General features: G+C 46.4%; 1 protein-coding gene across 1 annotated transcript in view; it reads left to right on the top strand.

Annotated features, from left to right (window-relative positions):
* Positions 1-14,454, top strand: part of ZFAT (zinc finger and AT-hook domain containing) — a 93,506-nt gene that overhangs the window by 16,285 nt on the left and 62,767 nt on the right. Inside the window, exons 3-6 of the mRNA XM_081012498.1 lie at positions 3,491-3,757; positions 7,389-7,562; positions 10,848-11,004; positions 12,605-14,049. Of these exons, the coding sequence (XP_080868624.1) occupies positions 3,491-3,757; positions 7,389-7,562; positions 10,848-11,004; positions 12,605-14,049 (2,043 nt within the window). The remainder of the gene's footprint in view (positions 1-3,490; positions 3,758-7,388; positions 7,563-10,847; positions 11,005-12,604; positions 14,050-14,454) is intronic.

Here is a 14,454-nt window from a genome sequence, read left to right on the forward strand (position 1 = left end):
GCAGCTGCATGTGGAGGAGCGGAGACGCGAACCCGGTTCACCAGATTACGAGTCTACCGCTCTTAACCACTACACCACACTGGCTCTCAAGTGGTGATGCGAACTTGCTTCCACAGTGTATAATTTGTTATATGATGGAAGGTAAAGAGCATGTGTAGTTTTTGCTATGGAATTTTAATGTCTCGTCTTGAGCTACCTCCCCAACCATGGCGGGGAAATAATCTCCAGATCTTTCTGTGCGTTTTGTGAAGTCCTGCTCCTTGGGGTATCAAGACTTTGTGCGACTGTCATTCATTACAGTTATTGTTTTTGAAGCGCTCAAAACTATCAAGGGTTCTACGAAGATAAAATCAGCAGGCTTGCAATCTATTCCTAGATGCAAATCAGCTAGCTAAATGTTACACCTACAACCACCGTCTGATAAGAGTGATTTTGTGTTGTTGGGTGTTTTTTTAAAACTTTTTTAAATGGCAGCTTTGCTTTTCCTTTTGTGTATGTGTGAATAGCGGTATAGCTTGTTATGACTGTACCCGGTAGGTCCATTCCCTGCCCCCCTCCGACACTTTCCCCTATGTATTCTGAATCTATACCAAATAATTAATGAAGCTCAGTGCTCTAAAAATCTAAGCACATGTTAGTCACATCCCAAGGGAATAATGAAAATGTAGGGTGTTTTTTTTCCAGCACGGTAGCCACGGTTTTGCTCTTCTGCAGCAACAGCATTTAATCCTCCCCCCCCCCCTTTTCCCAATGCATGCCTGTTAAAGAATTTACAAAATTACATAATTATTAGATGGCACTTGGATGAAAAATGTGCATTGGAGAAAGAACAGTATAAAGATTTTTCTCTTGACATGGTTTATTTCTCAATTTCTTTTTGAAATGTCATGTCTCTGGATATTAGTCTAGGCAGAATGTGTTTTCTCCACTTATGCATGGCTTTGAGTGGCATTTGCTGGCCTCCCGAAGTCTAGATGACAAAAGAGCCGGTTCTCCTCAGCCGACAGGCAGGCAGGTTTCATAATAGATTAGATGAGGGCAGTGCTTGCTCTTTTCCTATACTAGGAATGGGGAGGCTGAGGCCCTGGGGTCCAATGTGGCCCTCCAGACCTTTCTGCTTGGACCTTGGAACTGTCCCCAGGCCGCACACCCCCAATGGTCTTGCTTTGAACCTGTCCCCCCCCCCCCATCTGGCTGGAATGTGCCTGTGAACTGCTAATGCCCCTTGACTGAATGGAGAAGAGAGAGAAGGGGGCGTGGGATATGTGTAGAAACAAATACACAGGGAGATTTTTGGCTTTGGCCTTGCTGACCCCTGGCATGTGACCTTCAAAAGGTGCCCAGAAAGAATTTCAGCTGTCGGACTGTCAAGGTTTCTGCACCCCTGCCCTAAAAACCTACATCTTCACACCTCAAATGGAAAATGAGGGGACAGAGTTAAATGGACTGAACAAAAGCAGTAAACTTTGGGGGGAAATATAACCCTGCCATGGTCAGTCAAGGCAAGGTCTCCCTTTGGAGACTTGCTGCCCACTATGAGACCCTAGAAATAACTGCTTAGAGAAATCCAGACCCAAAAACAAATGTTTAGTTTTTAATGTGCACAGCTTTAGAATCGGAAGTTCCAGAGAGCTCCTTGTCTTAATATTTTTCTCTCAAGGGCTGTCACGAGGAAGAGGGAACAAGCTTGTTTTCTCCTGTTCTGGAGAGTAGGACTCTGTTGGGTTGAAATAAACGACAGACGAGTGACAAGTGTCATATGGGAGGCATCTACCGAGCATGTCTCGGAGAGTCCCTTTTATTGAATATTACAGCATTGCCACATATGTGCTTGTTGCTGATTGGTTAACACAAATACAATGCAAGGACATTAATCATCAATAGATTAAAGGTTGGGAAAGGGAACACATGGTTAGACAGGTATGAAAACCTCCTTATTAAACTATTACTAGTGATTGATATTGCATGACTTAAAAGAACATAACCATCGCATTCCGTAGACGTGGTCAACCATGCATTAAGAACAGGTCAGGGTATGATGTTTCATGAACTCAATGTGAACTGAACATTCTAGGGTGGATGAGGACTCATGTGCAGAAGCAGAACTTCCCATCATCTCCCCCTTCCCTTTTTTTTTTTTTTTTTTGCGAAATGTTGCTTTGTGATTTCAGGGTGGATGGGGCAAAAATACTTCGGGATACGTGGTTTGCCAGCGCATGCCCGAAGTAAGTCTGCCCACATCTCCCCTATTATTTACTGTTGGTGCTGCCACTTCGCAAAGTAGGCAGCAATGATTTTATTAGGTGGCTGAGGAGGCCGTTGGCTTCCACTTATAAGAAATGAGGTTCTGACTAAGCGTCAGGATTAACTTTCTGACATTAAGAGATGTTCAACAGTGGAACAGACTCCCTCGGAAGGTGGAGGACTCTCCTTCCTTGGAGATTTTTAAGCAGAGGTTGAATGGCCATCTGACATGGATGCTTCAGCTGAAATTCCTGATGATCCTTGGACTAGATAACCCTTGGGTCCCTTCCAGATTATATGATTCTGTGACTCCAGGGCTCATTGGTGCTCTAGTCTTAGCTACCCTATCCCCTTGTAAAGCTGCACCTCCTGCACATAAATGCAATATCACAAGGAAGAAACATGGTATCTTGGCTGCTGCTAGAAGCAGCAAGTGCTTGGGACACAGGGCAGCCCTTTGGGGTATAATCTTGGGACTTGGGCTGGCCGACTCCATAATCCAAACACCAAACCTGTAGTACAGGCTTCCTCAAACTCGGCCCTTCAGATGTTTTGAGACTACAATTCCCATCATCCCTGACCACTGGTCCTGCTAGCTAGGGATCATGGGAGTTGTAGGCCAAAAAAACATCTGGAGGGCTGCGTTTGAGGAAGCCTGATATATTAAGTCTTAGGATACTCAAATACAGGAACAGCCTTGAGGTTAGGCACTCATTCTGAGCACAATTCAAAGTGTTGGTGCTGACCTTTAAAGCCCTAAACGGCCTGGGTCCAGTATAACTGAAGAACTCCACCTCCATCGTTCTGCCCGGACACTGAGGTCCAGCGCCGAGGGCCTTCTGGCGGTTCCCTCGCTGTGAGAAGCCAAGTTACAGGGAGCCAGGCAGTGGGCCTTCTCGGTAGTAGCGCCGGCCCTGTGGAATGCCCTCCCACCAGATGTCAAAGAGAAAAATAACTACCAAACTTTTAGAAGACATCTAAAGGCAGCCCTGTTTAGGGAAGCTTTTAATGTTTAAAAGGTTATTGTATTTTAGTGTTATGTTGGAAGCCGCCCAGAGTGGCTACGGGACCCAGCCAGATGGGCGGGGTATAAATAATAAATTATTATTATTATTATTATTATTATTATTATTATTATTATTACTCTTGGGACGAACTCGCCCATTACCAGTTGAAAGAACAGCGTAGGTGCTCATTAAGAGCCACGCACAGCTGTTTGACGACTTCTTAACATTCCTCCCAACAGAGCTCCTCGTAGTGAAGAGGAAAAGAGGCAGGCCGAAAGGATCGACCAAGAAATTTTACGCTGATGAAGAACTGGCAGAAAGCAGCAACTGCGCTCCAAGCGAGGCTGCTCCAGTGGGAGCCGAGGAAGGAGGGGAGTTGGCGGAAGTTCCGCCAGGCAACCTGGAATGCCGGAAGTGCAACCGGAAATTCTCTAATTCCCGGCAGCTACGGAAGCATATCTGCATTATCGTCAAACCCGAAGATTTGGAGGAGGAAGGTGATGCAGGTAGATGAGCTTTCTCTTGTGTTTTTCTGAAGGCATGTGCTGTGATCCACAGAAGAACAATACGTCTGCATGTGGGGAAAGCCGACATACGCAAAGTTGGTGTTTTCGTTTGCTAAGTCTACCGTTGTGGCTCCTGTTGCCAGCCAGGCAAGGTGCTGTTGAACGTTAAGGATCATTTAGGATTGATTGGGCCTCTGGGCAAATTCAGGAGAACCATGGTCTTACACAGTTTGGCTTGACAACTGTAGAGAGGTATTGGAAGGTTACAGAAAGGAGCCGTAACACTCAAACTGTATTTGATGGACTTTGAATCACTTAGGCAGGGCATACGCCTTGGTTCAAAGCAGAGTTAGAAGCTCAGATATAGAAGCTAGGCGCCAAATTGCTCCGTAAACCAGGGTTACAGTCACCATTTGGGGGCCAGACAGCTCGGAAGTTGTATTCTTCAAATTTTTGGTTCCTGAAATTCATTCGGATTGTGCAGATAAAAGTATAACTGATAGAATTCTACAGGATGGGGTATTAGTATGTGAAAACTGTGAAGATCCTCGGATCCTCGGGCATGCGCCTCCAGGCCTGGCGCCATCCTGGCACCCAGGCATCTTCAGTTTGTTTCAAGAGGCCGATAGCCACGTGCAAAATGCACCTGGTGAATTTTGGTTCAAAGTAGGTACGTCACACCATTTATATAGGTAACTTCTTGCATTTGTGGGCTGTTTTCATTTTTAGTTAAGCACCCACGTTGACTTTGTACTTGCAAGGTAATTTTGAGTATATATGGAAATTTTCCACTAAAGCTGGTTGCCTATGTTGCTTTCCCCAGAGATTAATTTATAGGTAGCGTTGGGTAGTATCTGGTGCTATGAGATCTAAATAAAGCTGGCAGGACTTAAAAGGAGCTTTGGGGGGTAATGTTCTTTGTTTTCTGCTTTATTTTATTGCTTAAGGAAGCCGTCTGGTTTCCTCATTTGTGACATGTGTCCCTTGTCTCCTCCACATGTTATTTTCAGCAGTACTATTATACTATTCTAGCATAATGGGATTAGTAAATGCTTTTAAATGTGATCTTTATGTACATCACTGAAACTCGCTGTCCTTGACCCCACAAGCTCATTAAAACCATAAAATGTGAGCTTGATAACAGTTTCTTACATAGACTACTCATGGTTTTTCCAGCTGAAATTGGTTTCTGCTTTTATAGAAGAAAACAACTTTTCTGTCTGCAGGTGATGAGAAAAATAAACCAGTCCATGTCATGCAGGAAATTAATTCTTGCCACTGCCCAATGCCTTCTTTTTGATACTGACATAAAATACGGCCTAGCTTGGGATAGCCAATGGGTTGGCCTCCAGATGTTGGACTACAACTCCCATCATCTCTGACTGCTGGCCATGCTGGTTGATGGGAGTTGTAGTCCATCAACATCTGGAGGCCAACCCATTGGCTATCCATACACTGGATCTTTTGGACAATGCCCAAGGGGCATTTTCCAAGCTGTGAGATGTTGGTTTGATTGTATTACGTTGTTAACATTCTGCCTACCAACCTTTTTAAGGCTTCAGATGCATCTAAGCCTTTGGTGAGACACTATCTTCCCAAACTCAGCTAGAAAGGCCCACTGGGAACTGTCAAGAGCTTTGGCTTTCCATGCCTCACTCCACCCCAATCTGACCCAGAAGAGGCTCTGGTTTTCATTGTCTTTTTCCCTGAGAGGGCTTCAGATTCCAACAGAACAGGGTACTCTCCAGCTCAGGAGGAGAAAGAGAACTCCCTTGTAGATGCCTATCTAAGGCAACCCATATTATCTGGTTCCAGGACCTGAAAAATGGTTGGTTGCCTGACCAGGGTGAAGCTTAAAACCAACAGTGGTGTCCTAGGTGCCCTGTTTATTATGTCCACTTGGCCAGGAATTAGATCAAATGGCCCACGTAACACCAAGCCACCGGTCATCATTGCACACCTGGTGCAAACGTTACAAAAATAATTGTTCCCTCTCCATTTATATATATATATATGGCATCTGTCCTGCAGGGGAGTGGTAGTAAAGATTTTAAACAAAACGAAACCCCAAACGCTCCAATGAAGAGCAAGTTCAAAGTGTGCCAATTAAAGGACCAAAACATGTACTGCAGATTCACCAGGGAGCCTCCTCCAATTACGAATGCACGACACACGGCGGAGGAACCAATTAGGGACGCTGAACAGAAAATATTGATGGCTTCAACAGTCTAGCTCGAAATGCTGTTGAACATACTGATTCATATGTCATTGACAGCCGCCTTCCTCAACAGTAGAGACGTGAACATCCCATAAATGGGAGTCTAAATTCAGATGCAGCATAGCATTAAATTACTTGTGCATGCCACACTGGGATTTAAATCGCATAGATCTGGATACAGGAGGTCAGTTTATTAGTTTGCCAAATCAAAGTGCCAGCTGTTCAAACTGATTGCTTAATGTTCCTTAGGAATGCAGAACCAGGGTAAAGACTATTCATCTCAATCAGGCTGTTGCGAGGGGGGGGGGAATTCTCAAAAAAAACCCCACATTTGTTTTAGTCATTCTAAGTCGAATGGGCTTGCCGTTCATCCACAAACAGCTTGTAAATATAGATGGAAGGCAGAGGAGGAGAAAGCAAAAAGTCCAGATTGTGAGGAACTGGGCAATGCACCCACTAACAGGGCTTTTGTGGGGCTCCTTCCCCTGCAGCTGTCATCTGGTAGGGTTGCTCAAGAACTTTGGCCAAAAACGTCTTTTTTTTATTGTTGTTGTTGTTTAGTTGTTTAGTTTTGTCCGACTCTTCGTGACCCCCTGGACCAGAGCACGCCAGGCACTCCTGTCTTCCACTGCCTCCCGCAGCTTGGTCAAACTCATGCTGGTAGCTTCGAGAACACTGTCCAGTCATCTCGTCCTCTGTCGTCCCCTTCTCCTTGTGCCCTCCATCTTTCCCAACATCAGGGTCTTTTCCAGGGAGTCTTCTCTTCTCATGAGGTGGCCAAAGTACTGGAGCCTCAGCTTCAGGATCTGTCCTTCCAGTGAGCACTCAGGGCTGATTTCCTTCAGAATGGATAGGTTTGATCTTCTTGCAGTCCATGGGACTCTCAAGAGTCTCCTGCAGCACCATAATTCAAAAGCATCAATTCTTCGTCATTTTTATTATGGCAACCCTGTCATCTGGCCATCATATACTGTACCCAGTACCCTCGTCTCTGCTCACGGTATCGTTCACACTCTCCAACGGTAGTGAAGTTCTACTTCCTCCCCATAGTGTTACCTATGTTAACCCCATTTCAAATGCCATTTCCCACCTTTGCAAGCAACCTCACTGTGCCCGTTCAGTTCCTGCACTGAAGCCCCCCCCCCCCACTCTCCTGGATCGCAGGCTTCGATTGCAAAGCTTTCTGAGGTCGCAAAATTGTTCCCCGTCTGCTTCCTGATTTTGGCATTTTAGAGCTCCCTTTACCCCCATGTCAAAGTGCACGAGGGACAGTAGCAAACATTTTGCAGGCTGGTTTCTTTTACAAGAACAGAGTGGAGCACCCAGGGAAGCCGCTGAGGGTGAAACTTTGCCGCGCAAGATGAGAATCCACATGTTCCTCCTTTTACCTTCTTTCCGATGTTTGCTCTTTAGGTAATGATTCTGACGTTGACCTTGACAGGAGGGAAGATGAGCGAGAAAGAACGCCAAAGAGGCAACGGCTTCAGAGAACCGAGAAGAGCCTTTCAGCGAAGGACGCAGACCAGCTCTCGGGAGCTAAGAATCCTATTATAAGTGTAGTTCTGACAGCCCACGAAGCAATTCCAGGTAACTGTTAACTGTTCCCTCCTAGAAACTTTTACTTCAGGAAGCCATTAAAATAAAATGAACAGCTCCAAACATTTGCAATCTGAAGCAGACCTCATAATTCCCTTTATCTCATCATAAAGATTCACCCCCCCCCCATGTAGCTCTTAAATTGTAGGCATCTGCATTGCTGCAATTGCAGTTCAGAATCTTGAGAATCTCTAATTTCACATCATTTTATTTTTCTTTCGGTTATCAAGATTGCAGAAGGGGACAAATATTGAAGACATGGCAGAATAGGTGATTCACATCATGATTTCAGTCAGCAAGGGGAAAAAACCTGGTTTAAAATTATTGATTTCAATCAAGTTTCCTGTTGATACTTTATATGTTTCCTAAACAGTGGTGCAAATTTGACCATTTCCTTTGGCCCCTTGTCTTAAGGTATTAGCTCACATAAATATTTACAGTTTCTTTCTTTTTTTGTTTAAAGATATGTACTATTATTGCATGCTGCCATTTCTCTAAGGAGCTCCAAAGCTGTGTGTGAGTTTTTCACAATGTGTCTACTTGCAAAAGTGCACACACATTTTTTGTTAACCATGCGTAGCCCCAGAACTCAGCAGTCTGCAAAGATTTTACAAGCTGACATCTCATTTCAATCCTGAATCAAGTACAGTCTTAAACTTTGACCAAAAGTCTTTTGGGAAGTAGAAGGGGGCAGGGAGAAAGGCCAGACATCACCTGCTCTTTTCTCCAGCAACACAAGACACCATTAGGCTTTTGAGATGTAGATAAACAAGTTCTTCCCTCCCCTTGTTTTGTACAGCGGTGGATTTCAAGCTGTTGTTCTGATGTTAGATGTTCCAGAACAGTGGAAGCTGGAGATTTTTGCAGGTTTTGTCATGCACAGATCATTGCCTCTCTCTTTCTCTCTCACCCACATTGATTTCGCCGATGCATCTATAGCAGTGGTTTTCAACCAGTGTGCTGTGGCACCCTGGGGTGCCTTGAATGATGGTCAGGGGTGCCGTGGGCAACACTGACCTCTGTCCCTCTTTCCTTCCCTCCCTCCCTTCCTCTGATGCCCTCTTGCACCTCTGCCTCCCAAAGAGATCTGTCCTGAGAGATCTGCATTGGCTCCCAGTACGTTTCCGAGCACAATTCAAAGTGTTGGTGCTGACCTTTAAAGCTCTAAACGGCCACAGTCCTGTATACCTGAAGGAGCGTCTCCACCCCCATCGTTCAGCCTGGACACTGAGGTCCAGCTCTGAGGGCCTTCTGGTGGTTCCCTCATTGCGAGAAGTGAGGTTACAGGGAACCAGGCAGAGGGCCTTCTTGGTAGTGGCACCCGCCCTGTGGAACGCCCTCCCTTCAGATGTGAAGGAAATAAGCAGCTATCTTATCTTTAAAAGACATCTGAAGGCAGCCCTGTTTAGGGAAGTTTTTAGTATTTAATGCTGTATTGTTTTAACACTTGACTGGGAGCTGCCCAGAGTGCCTGGGAACACTCAGCCAGATGGGCGGGGTATAAATAAATTATTATTATTATTGCACAGCTATTGTTCCAGCAGCCCTGGCTACAAGCTCCCCAGGCAGATGGTGTCTCCAGGGCTGTCCAGAGGGTGCTTCCCAGGCCCCTGTGGGGCAGTGTGAGGAGGCACCTCTCTTTGAGGCAGGGGGACGGAAAGCTCAGAGAACAGGGGCGGCAGCAGCGGCTGCCCAGAAAACTCCCAAGCAGAGGGGAGAAGAGAGGAACCCTCCACAAGGGAGGGTGTTTAAATGGGGTGAGGGGCTGCTGACTCTGCAGGCAAGGGGTGACATAACTGGGCTCCTGAGCCCCACAGGGGGGTCGCAGAAAGGAAGTAGTTGGTCAAGGGAGCTGGGGACCCAAAAAAGGTTGAAAACGTCTGATCTATGGAGATGTTTAGGGCACTGTAACTTTTTTCTTTCCACAAACCCATAAAGACATTACTTAAATAATGCAAAATTTCCCCAGAGAGTTTCACCAGACAGAAAAAGAGAGATTTATTTCATAAGGTTTGCAGCTGGCATATATAAGATAAACTCATGCATTTCCCCTGCCCGCTTTGACTACAGTAGATCATCTGAAATGCAGGTTCACATTATTTAAGCTGCAGGGATTTTGTTATGCCTTAACACTCGGTGTCAACCTTTCATCTGAGCTGAATACACTTCACAATTGCCCCTTTCTTCTTCAGATGTTCTGTAATAAAATCCTGATAGAAGATGCCATGTAAGCTTTCGATCCTCCTGGAAGAACAGTGGGAGGAAAGACAGAGCATTAGTAGTCTCTCTTTTCTGGGGTATTGAGAAGGGTGTCCTGAAATGCTTGCATAACTTTTATATTAGCTGCTCAATCCGCTCGTTTTTCAGTGACACTCAGTATCGGGTTGAGAGGCATTCTTCACCTTTTTGGCATGAGACTTGGGCCAAATTCTTTTCATCAGATCTGACTGATTGCAATTTTCTAGTCGGAAGAGGTCAGACGCACAAACAGAGCAATCCAGTATTCCTATTATGCTGGACCAGGGATAGTTTGCTGCTACTCCAGCAGAGCGGCTGCAACATCCAACGTGTGCTCAGTCATGGAGCGAAGCAGAAAAAACTCACAAGTAGAAAGCATGAAAAACAGTGTAAAAATTACTGATGGATCCACAGCACCCCTGGAAATACTGTACAACTATTATGCGCCAAGCTGGGACCGTACTGGTCACGATGCCCAAATGCTGCATTTATACAGAGGGAGCCATAAAACCCATGCTGCAGACATCACAAGAGTAGGGAAATGCAGAGTTAGGGACTCTGCTCTTATCTGAGGCTAAACCTTGGCAGGAGGAAGAAAGGAATAAAGAAGCATTTTGCTTTTCCCAGCTGCTGCAGCAGTTTTAAGGACAAATATGAGCCCAATAATTCCTTGCTAATATTTTCCTGCTTTTGAACATAGACCAGGTGATTATACATAATATTCAACAGGCAGTATTTCTGTTTGGTGTATGTTCTTAGTATTTATCCTAGTCTTCCCTAACCCAGTGCCCTCTGGGTGTTGCTGGACTACAACTCCCATCAACCCTGACCATCAGTCATACTGACTGGGGCGGTTAGGAGTTGAGGCCCAAATATCTGGAGTTGTGACCCAGAACATCTGGAGGGCACTAAACTGGGGAAGCCTGCCTTATTCTATTGTGAGTGCGCACACGCGAGCGGACGCACACACACTTAAAATCTCAGTGTGCAGGTGATCTTTTTTTTAAACTGAATTGTGTGTGTTTATTTTGCTTGTAGGAGCTACAATAATAGTTCCAGTCGAGGCTGCTGCTACTCCTGAAACAGAACAGCCAGCAAACCCAGAGACAGCACTGCCAGACTCCTCTCAGCGAAGGGGCTACCAGGAATATGCCATTCAGCAAACCCCTTACGAGCAACCGATGAAATCAAGCAGGTAACTTCCATTTTCAAAACAAGTTCTGTTTCACTCCTTGCAGAAACACTGCATAACCTTAAAGCGACCGAAGGGAACCAACCAGCTGAAGCCAGGCTTCCAGAAAGATGATCCTGGAGGGTATAGAAATTTAATTAACACATAAATATTGGCGATTTCATTACACAGTGTAAGTATACTTTTTTAATAAATGCATCCAGTGGAATTTGCTGCTTGCCTCGTATTGGTCACGGGGTCCACAAGGCATAGTTTTTCAGGTGATTAGCATGACTTAAGATTGTATGAGGACAGTATCTGGTGATGTAGCCCAACAGGTAGGGAACAAGGAAGAAATGGGAGGGAGGAAGGGAGCATGAGGCCAGAGGGGGAGTACAGGGCGCAAGTCAGTTGCAGGGTGCTTGGGCCAGATCCACCTGACCCAGGAAGGTTCATACGGGACTTCTGGCCAATCAGAATGGGGAGCCAATCAAGGGGGCAAAAACATCACCAAGTGTAGCCCCTTCCTCAGGTTTCTGTGTTGTCTATGTCAGTTATGAGAACCTAGATCCATCTGGTAGACCAGATCCCTATCTTCCCTACACCCACAGACCCAAGTCTGCCAGTTGGGCTGGGCCACCAACCTGTCAATCACCTGATGTCATTATGACATCACACGAACCATTTTTGCCCACACACTTTGAAATCGACCTGTGCGGGCAAAGGGGCAGCGCTGTGCAGGTCCTGACAGCCAGCTGTTGGTTCTGTGCATGAGACTTTGCAGGTGCCACTGATCGGCAGACCTCTTGTCATTCCAGCTGTGTCTTTACCTGCCTCACACTTGACAAGACAGGTGGGCATGGCTTGGTCAGAACAGCCTCATTGGCCAAATGGGGAGACCTTGCAAGTCAAATTAGAGCTGGATGTTCCCCACTTTTGGTCTATGAGTATCTCTTCCATGTCAGGACCTTCTAAATCCCCACATTCTAAGATATAATTACGATAGAGTGCTTGATATTTATTGTATTTTTCTCTTTCCCCCCTTTTTTCTCCTCTTTCTGGTATTTTTTCTTATCTCTCTTCCTTAGATTAGTTTGGTTTTTCTTCCATTTCATGCTGAAAACATTGAATAAAAATTGATTAATAAAATACAATAAATTCCCACAATCTAATCTGGCAGAGAGATTTGTTGAGAAATGTGCCACCTCCTCTCCACTGGTGACATGGGGCTGTCCAGAACTGAGGACGCACTTTTAAGATACAGATTCTAGGGTTGTCAAGAGTTTGTTTAATACCTCCAAGTTAGAAAAGAAATAAATGTTGAGCTCAACCTGAAAGTGGCTGGCAGCCCTCTTGTTGGCTAGCTAGTTACTGAACAGCAGCAAAAGGCATTTCTACCAACTTATTTCTTGGAATTGGCAAAGTACCAGGGTGGGGGATCAAGTAAAACTGGGAGAAAAGTTGTCTCCTCCCCTTTCTGACCAACAGGAAGCATAGAAGGGCAGAGATAGGAGAAACAGTCATCCACTCAGCCCCAACCAACCTGGTCTTGAAAGTTGGCCGACTTTGAAATGCCTGCCTTAGCGGCGTAAGCGATTTGTGTCTCAATCCCGTTTCTCTTTAGGTTGGGCGCAACCCAGCTGAAGATCTTCACCTGCGAATACTGCAACAAGGTGTTCAAGTTCAAGCACTCCCTCCAGGCCCACCTGAGGATCCACACCAACGAGAAGCCTTACAAGTGCTCGTTCTGCAGCTACGCCAGCGCCATCAAGGCCAACCTGAACGTCCACCTGCGGAAGCACACGGGGGAGAAGTTCGGCTGCGACTACTGCCCCTTCACCTGCCTGAGCAAAGGCCACCTCAAGGTGCACGTGGAGAGAGTCCACAAGAAGATCAAGCAGCACTGCCGCTTCTGCAAGAAGAAGTACTCGGACGTCAAGAACCTGATCAAGCATATCAAGGAAGCGCACGACTTGCAAGACAAGAAAGTGAAAGACGTCTTTGATGAGCTCCGGCTGATGACCCGCGAAGGGAAGAGGCAGCTGCTGTACGACTGCCACATCTGCGAGCGCAAGTTCAAGAACGAGCTGGACCGCGACAGGCACATGGTGGTCCACGGGGACGAGAGGCCCTTCGCCTGCGAGCTGTGCGGCCACGGAGCCACCAAGTACCAAGCGCTCGAGCTTCACGTCCGAAAGCACCCGTTCGTCTACGTCTGCAGCGAGTGTTCGAAGAAGTTTGTCAGCTCCATTAGGCTCCGCTCGCACATCAAGGAAGCGCATCGGGACTTGCAGGAGGCTTCCATTTTTAACAGCTCCATCAACCGGAGCTTTTGCCTCCTGGAACCAGGAGGGGACATTCAGCAAGAAGCCCTTGGGGAGGAGTTGTCGCAGACCGCGGCTGAGCTCTCGCTTTTAAACTCGAAGGAGCTGTGTATACCGAAGAAGTTGGGCAAATCGAGTGCGGTGGAAGGAAGCCAGGATGAGGACCCCGGTGGCAATTTGGAAACTTTCCCTGCTCCTCCTGTAGAACCTGATAGCTCTCCAGTTGCAAGCGGAACAGATTCACAGTGCCAGCCTGCGGCAGAATTAGCCTTGCCAGAAGCATGCCCAATTAGCGCTTCGGATGACCTTCTGCAGAAAAGTGCTCCTTCGGCTTTGGATGAAGCGGAGACCCTCCCTGGAAAGGACTTGACTCCTGACCGTTCATTAAATTCGAAAGGCGAAGTAATGCAGATTTCTGGAGATGGGAGCCCCAGTATAAACCAGAACGAGCAAGTTCTGCAGTGTGCTCCTGTCCCTGAAGAAGAGGGCCAAACCCTCTGTCTAGGTGCTCAGGAAGCTGACAAGTCAGCTGCTGAAAAGGCAGACTCCCCCACGCCAATGTCCCATCCGGAATCCAACACCGCCATCAGCGAGAATTCAGATTCTTGCACATTGCCTTCAGAGAATCGGACCGGAGCTGCGGCCTTTATGCAGATTTTGGATAGTTTGCAAAAACGGCAGATGAATACCGCCTTGTGTGAGAAGATCAGGAAAGTCTACGGAGACTGGGAGTGTGAATACTGTGGTGAGGAGTATGCAGAGTCTGGGGGTGGGGGAATAAAATATACAAGGAAATCCAGGCTTATGTACTTCCTGGCTTACGTAGCTTTGTGGAAAGCTTTGGTGGGGTTGTTGTTTTTTTTTACTTCCTGCTGAGAAAAACAAAACAAAAACCAAGTTTGCTTCTGTGTTAATAGATCAATAGTTGTGAGCACTCTGGAGGTGCAATGGGGCAGACTGTTCTCTTCCAGCAAGAGGGGCTATGTGCCAGGTGTAATAGCGGGGAAAGAGGCAGGCAGCAGAACTAGTGAGAGCAGTGAAGCTAAAAAGAGGTTTGACAAGCTAGAAAAGAGGAGCTGGAACAGGTCAGAGCAGGAAGGATAAGGCAGGGCTATAAACTGCACACCTGAAAGGAGATTGCAGCACGGAC

Source organism: Podarcis pityusensis, assembly GCF_964106645.2.
Source record: "Podarcis pityusensis genome assembly, chromosome: 7".
Lineage (NCBI taxonomy): Eukaryota > Metazoa > Chordata > Lepidosauria > Squamata > Lacertidae > Podarcis > Podarcis pityusensis.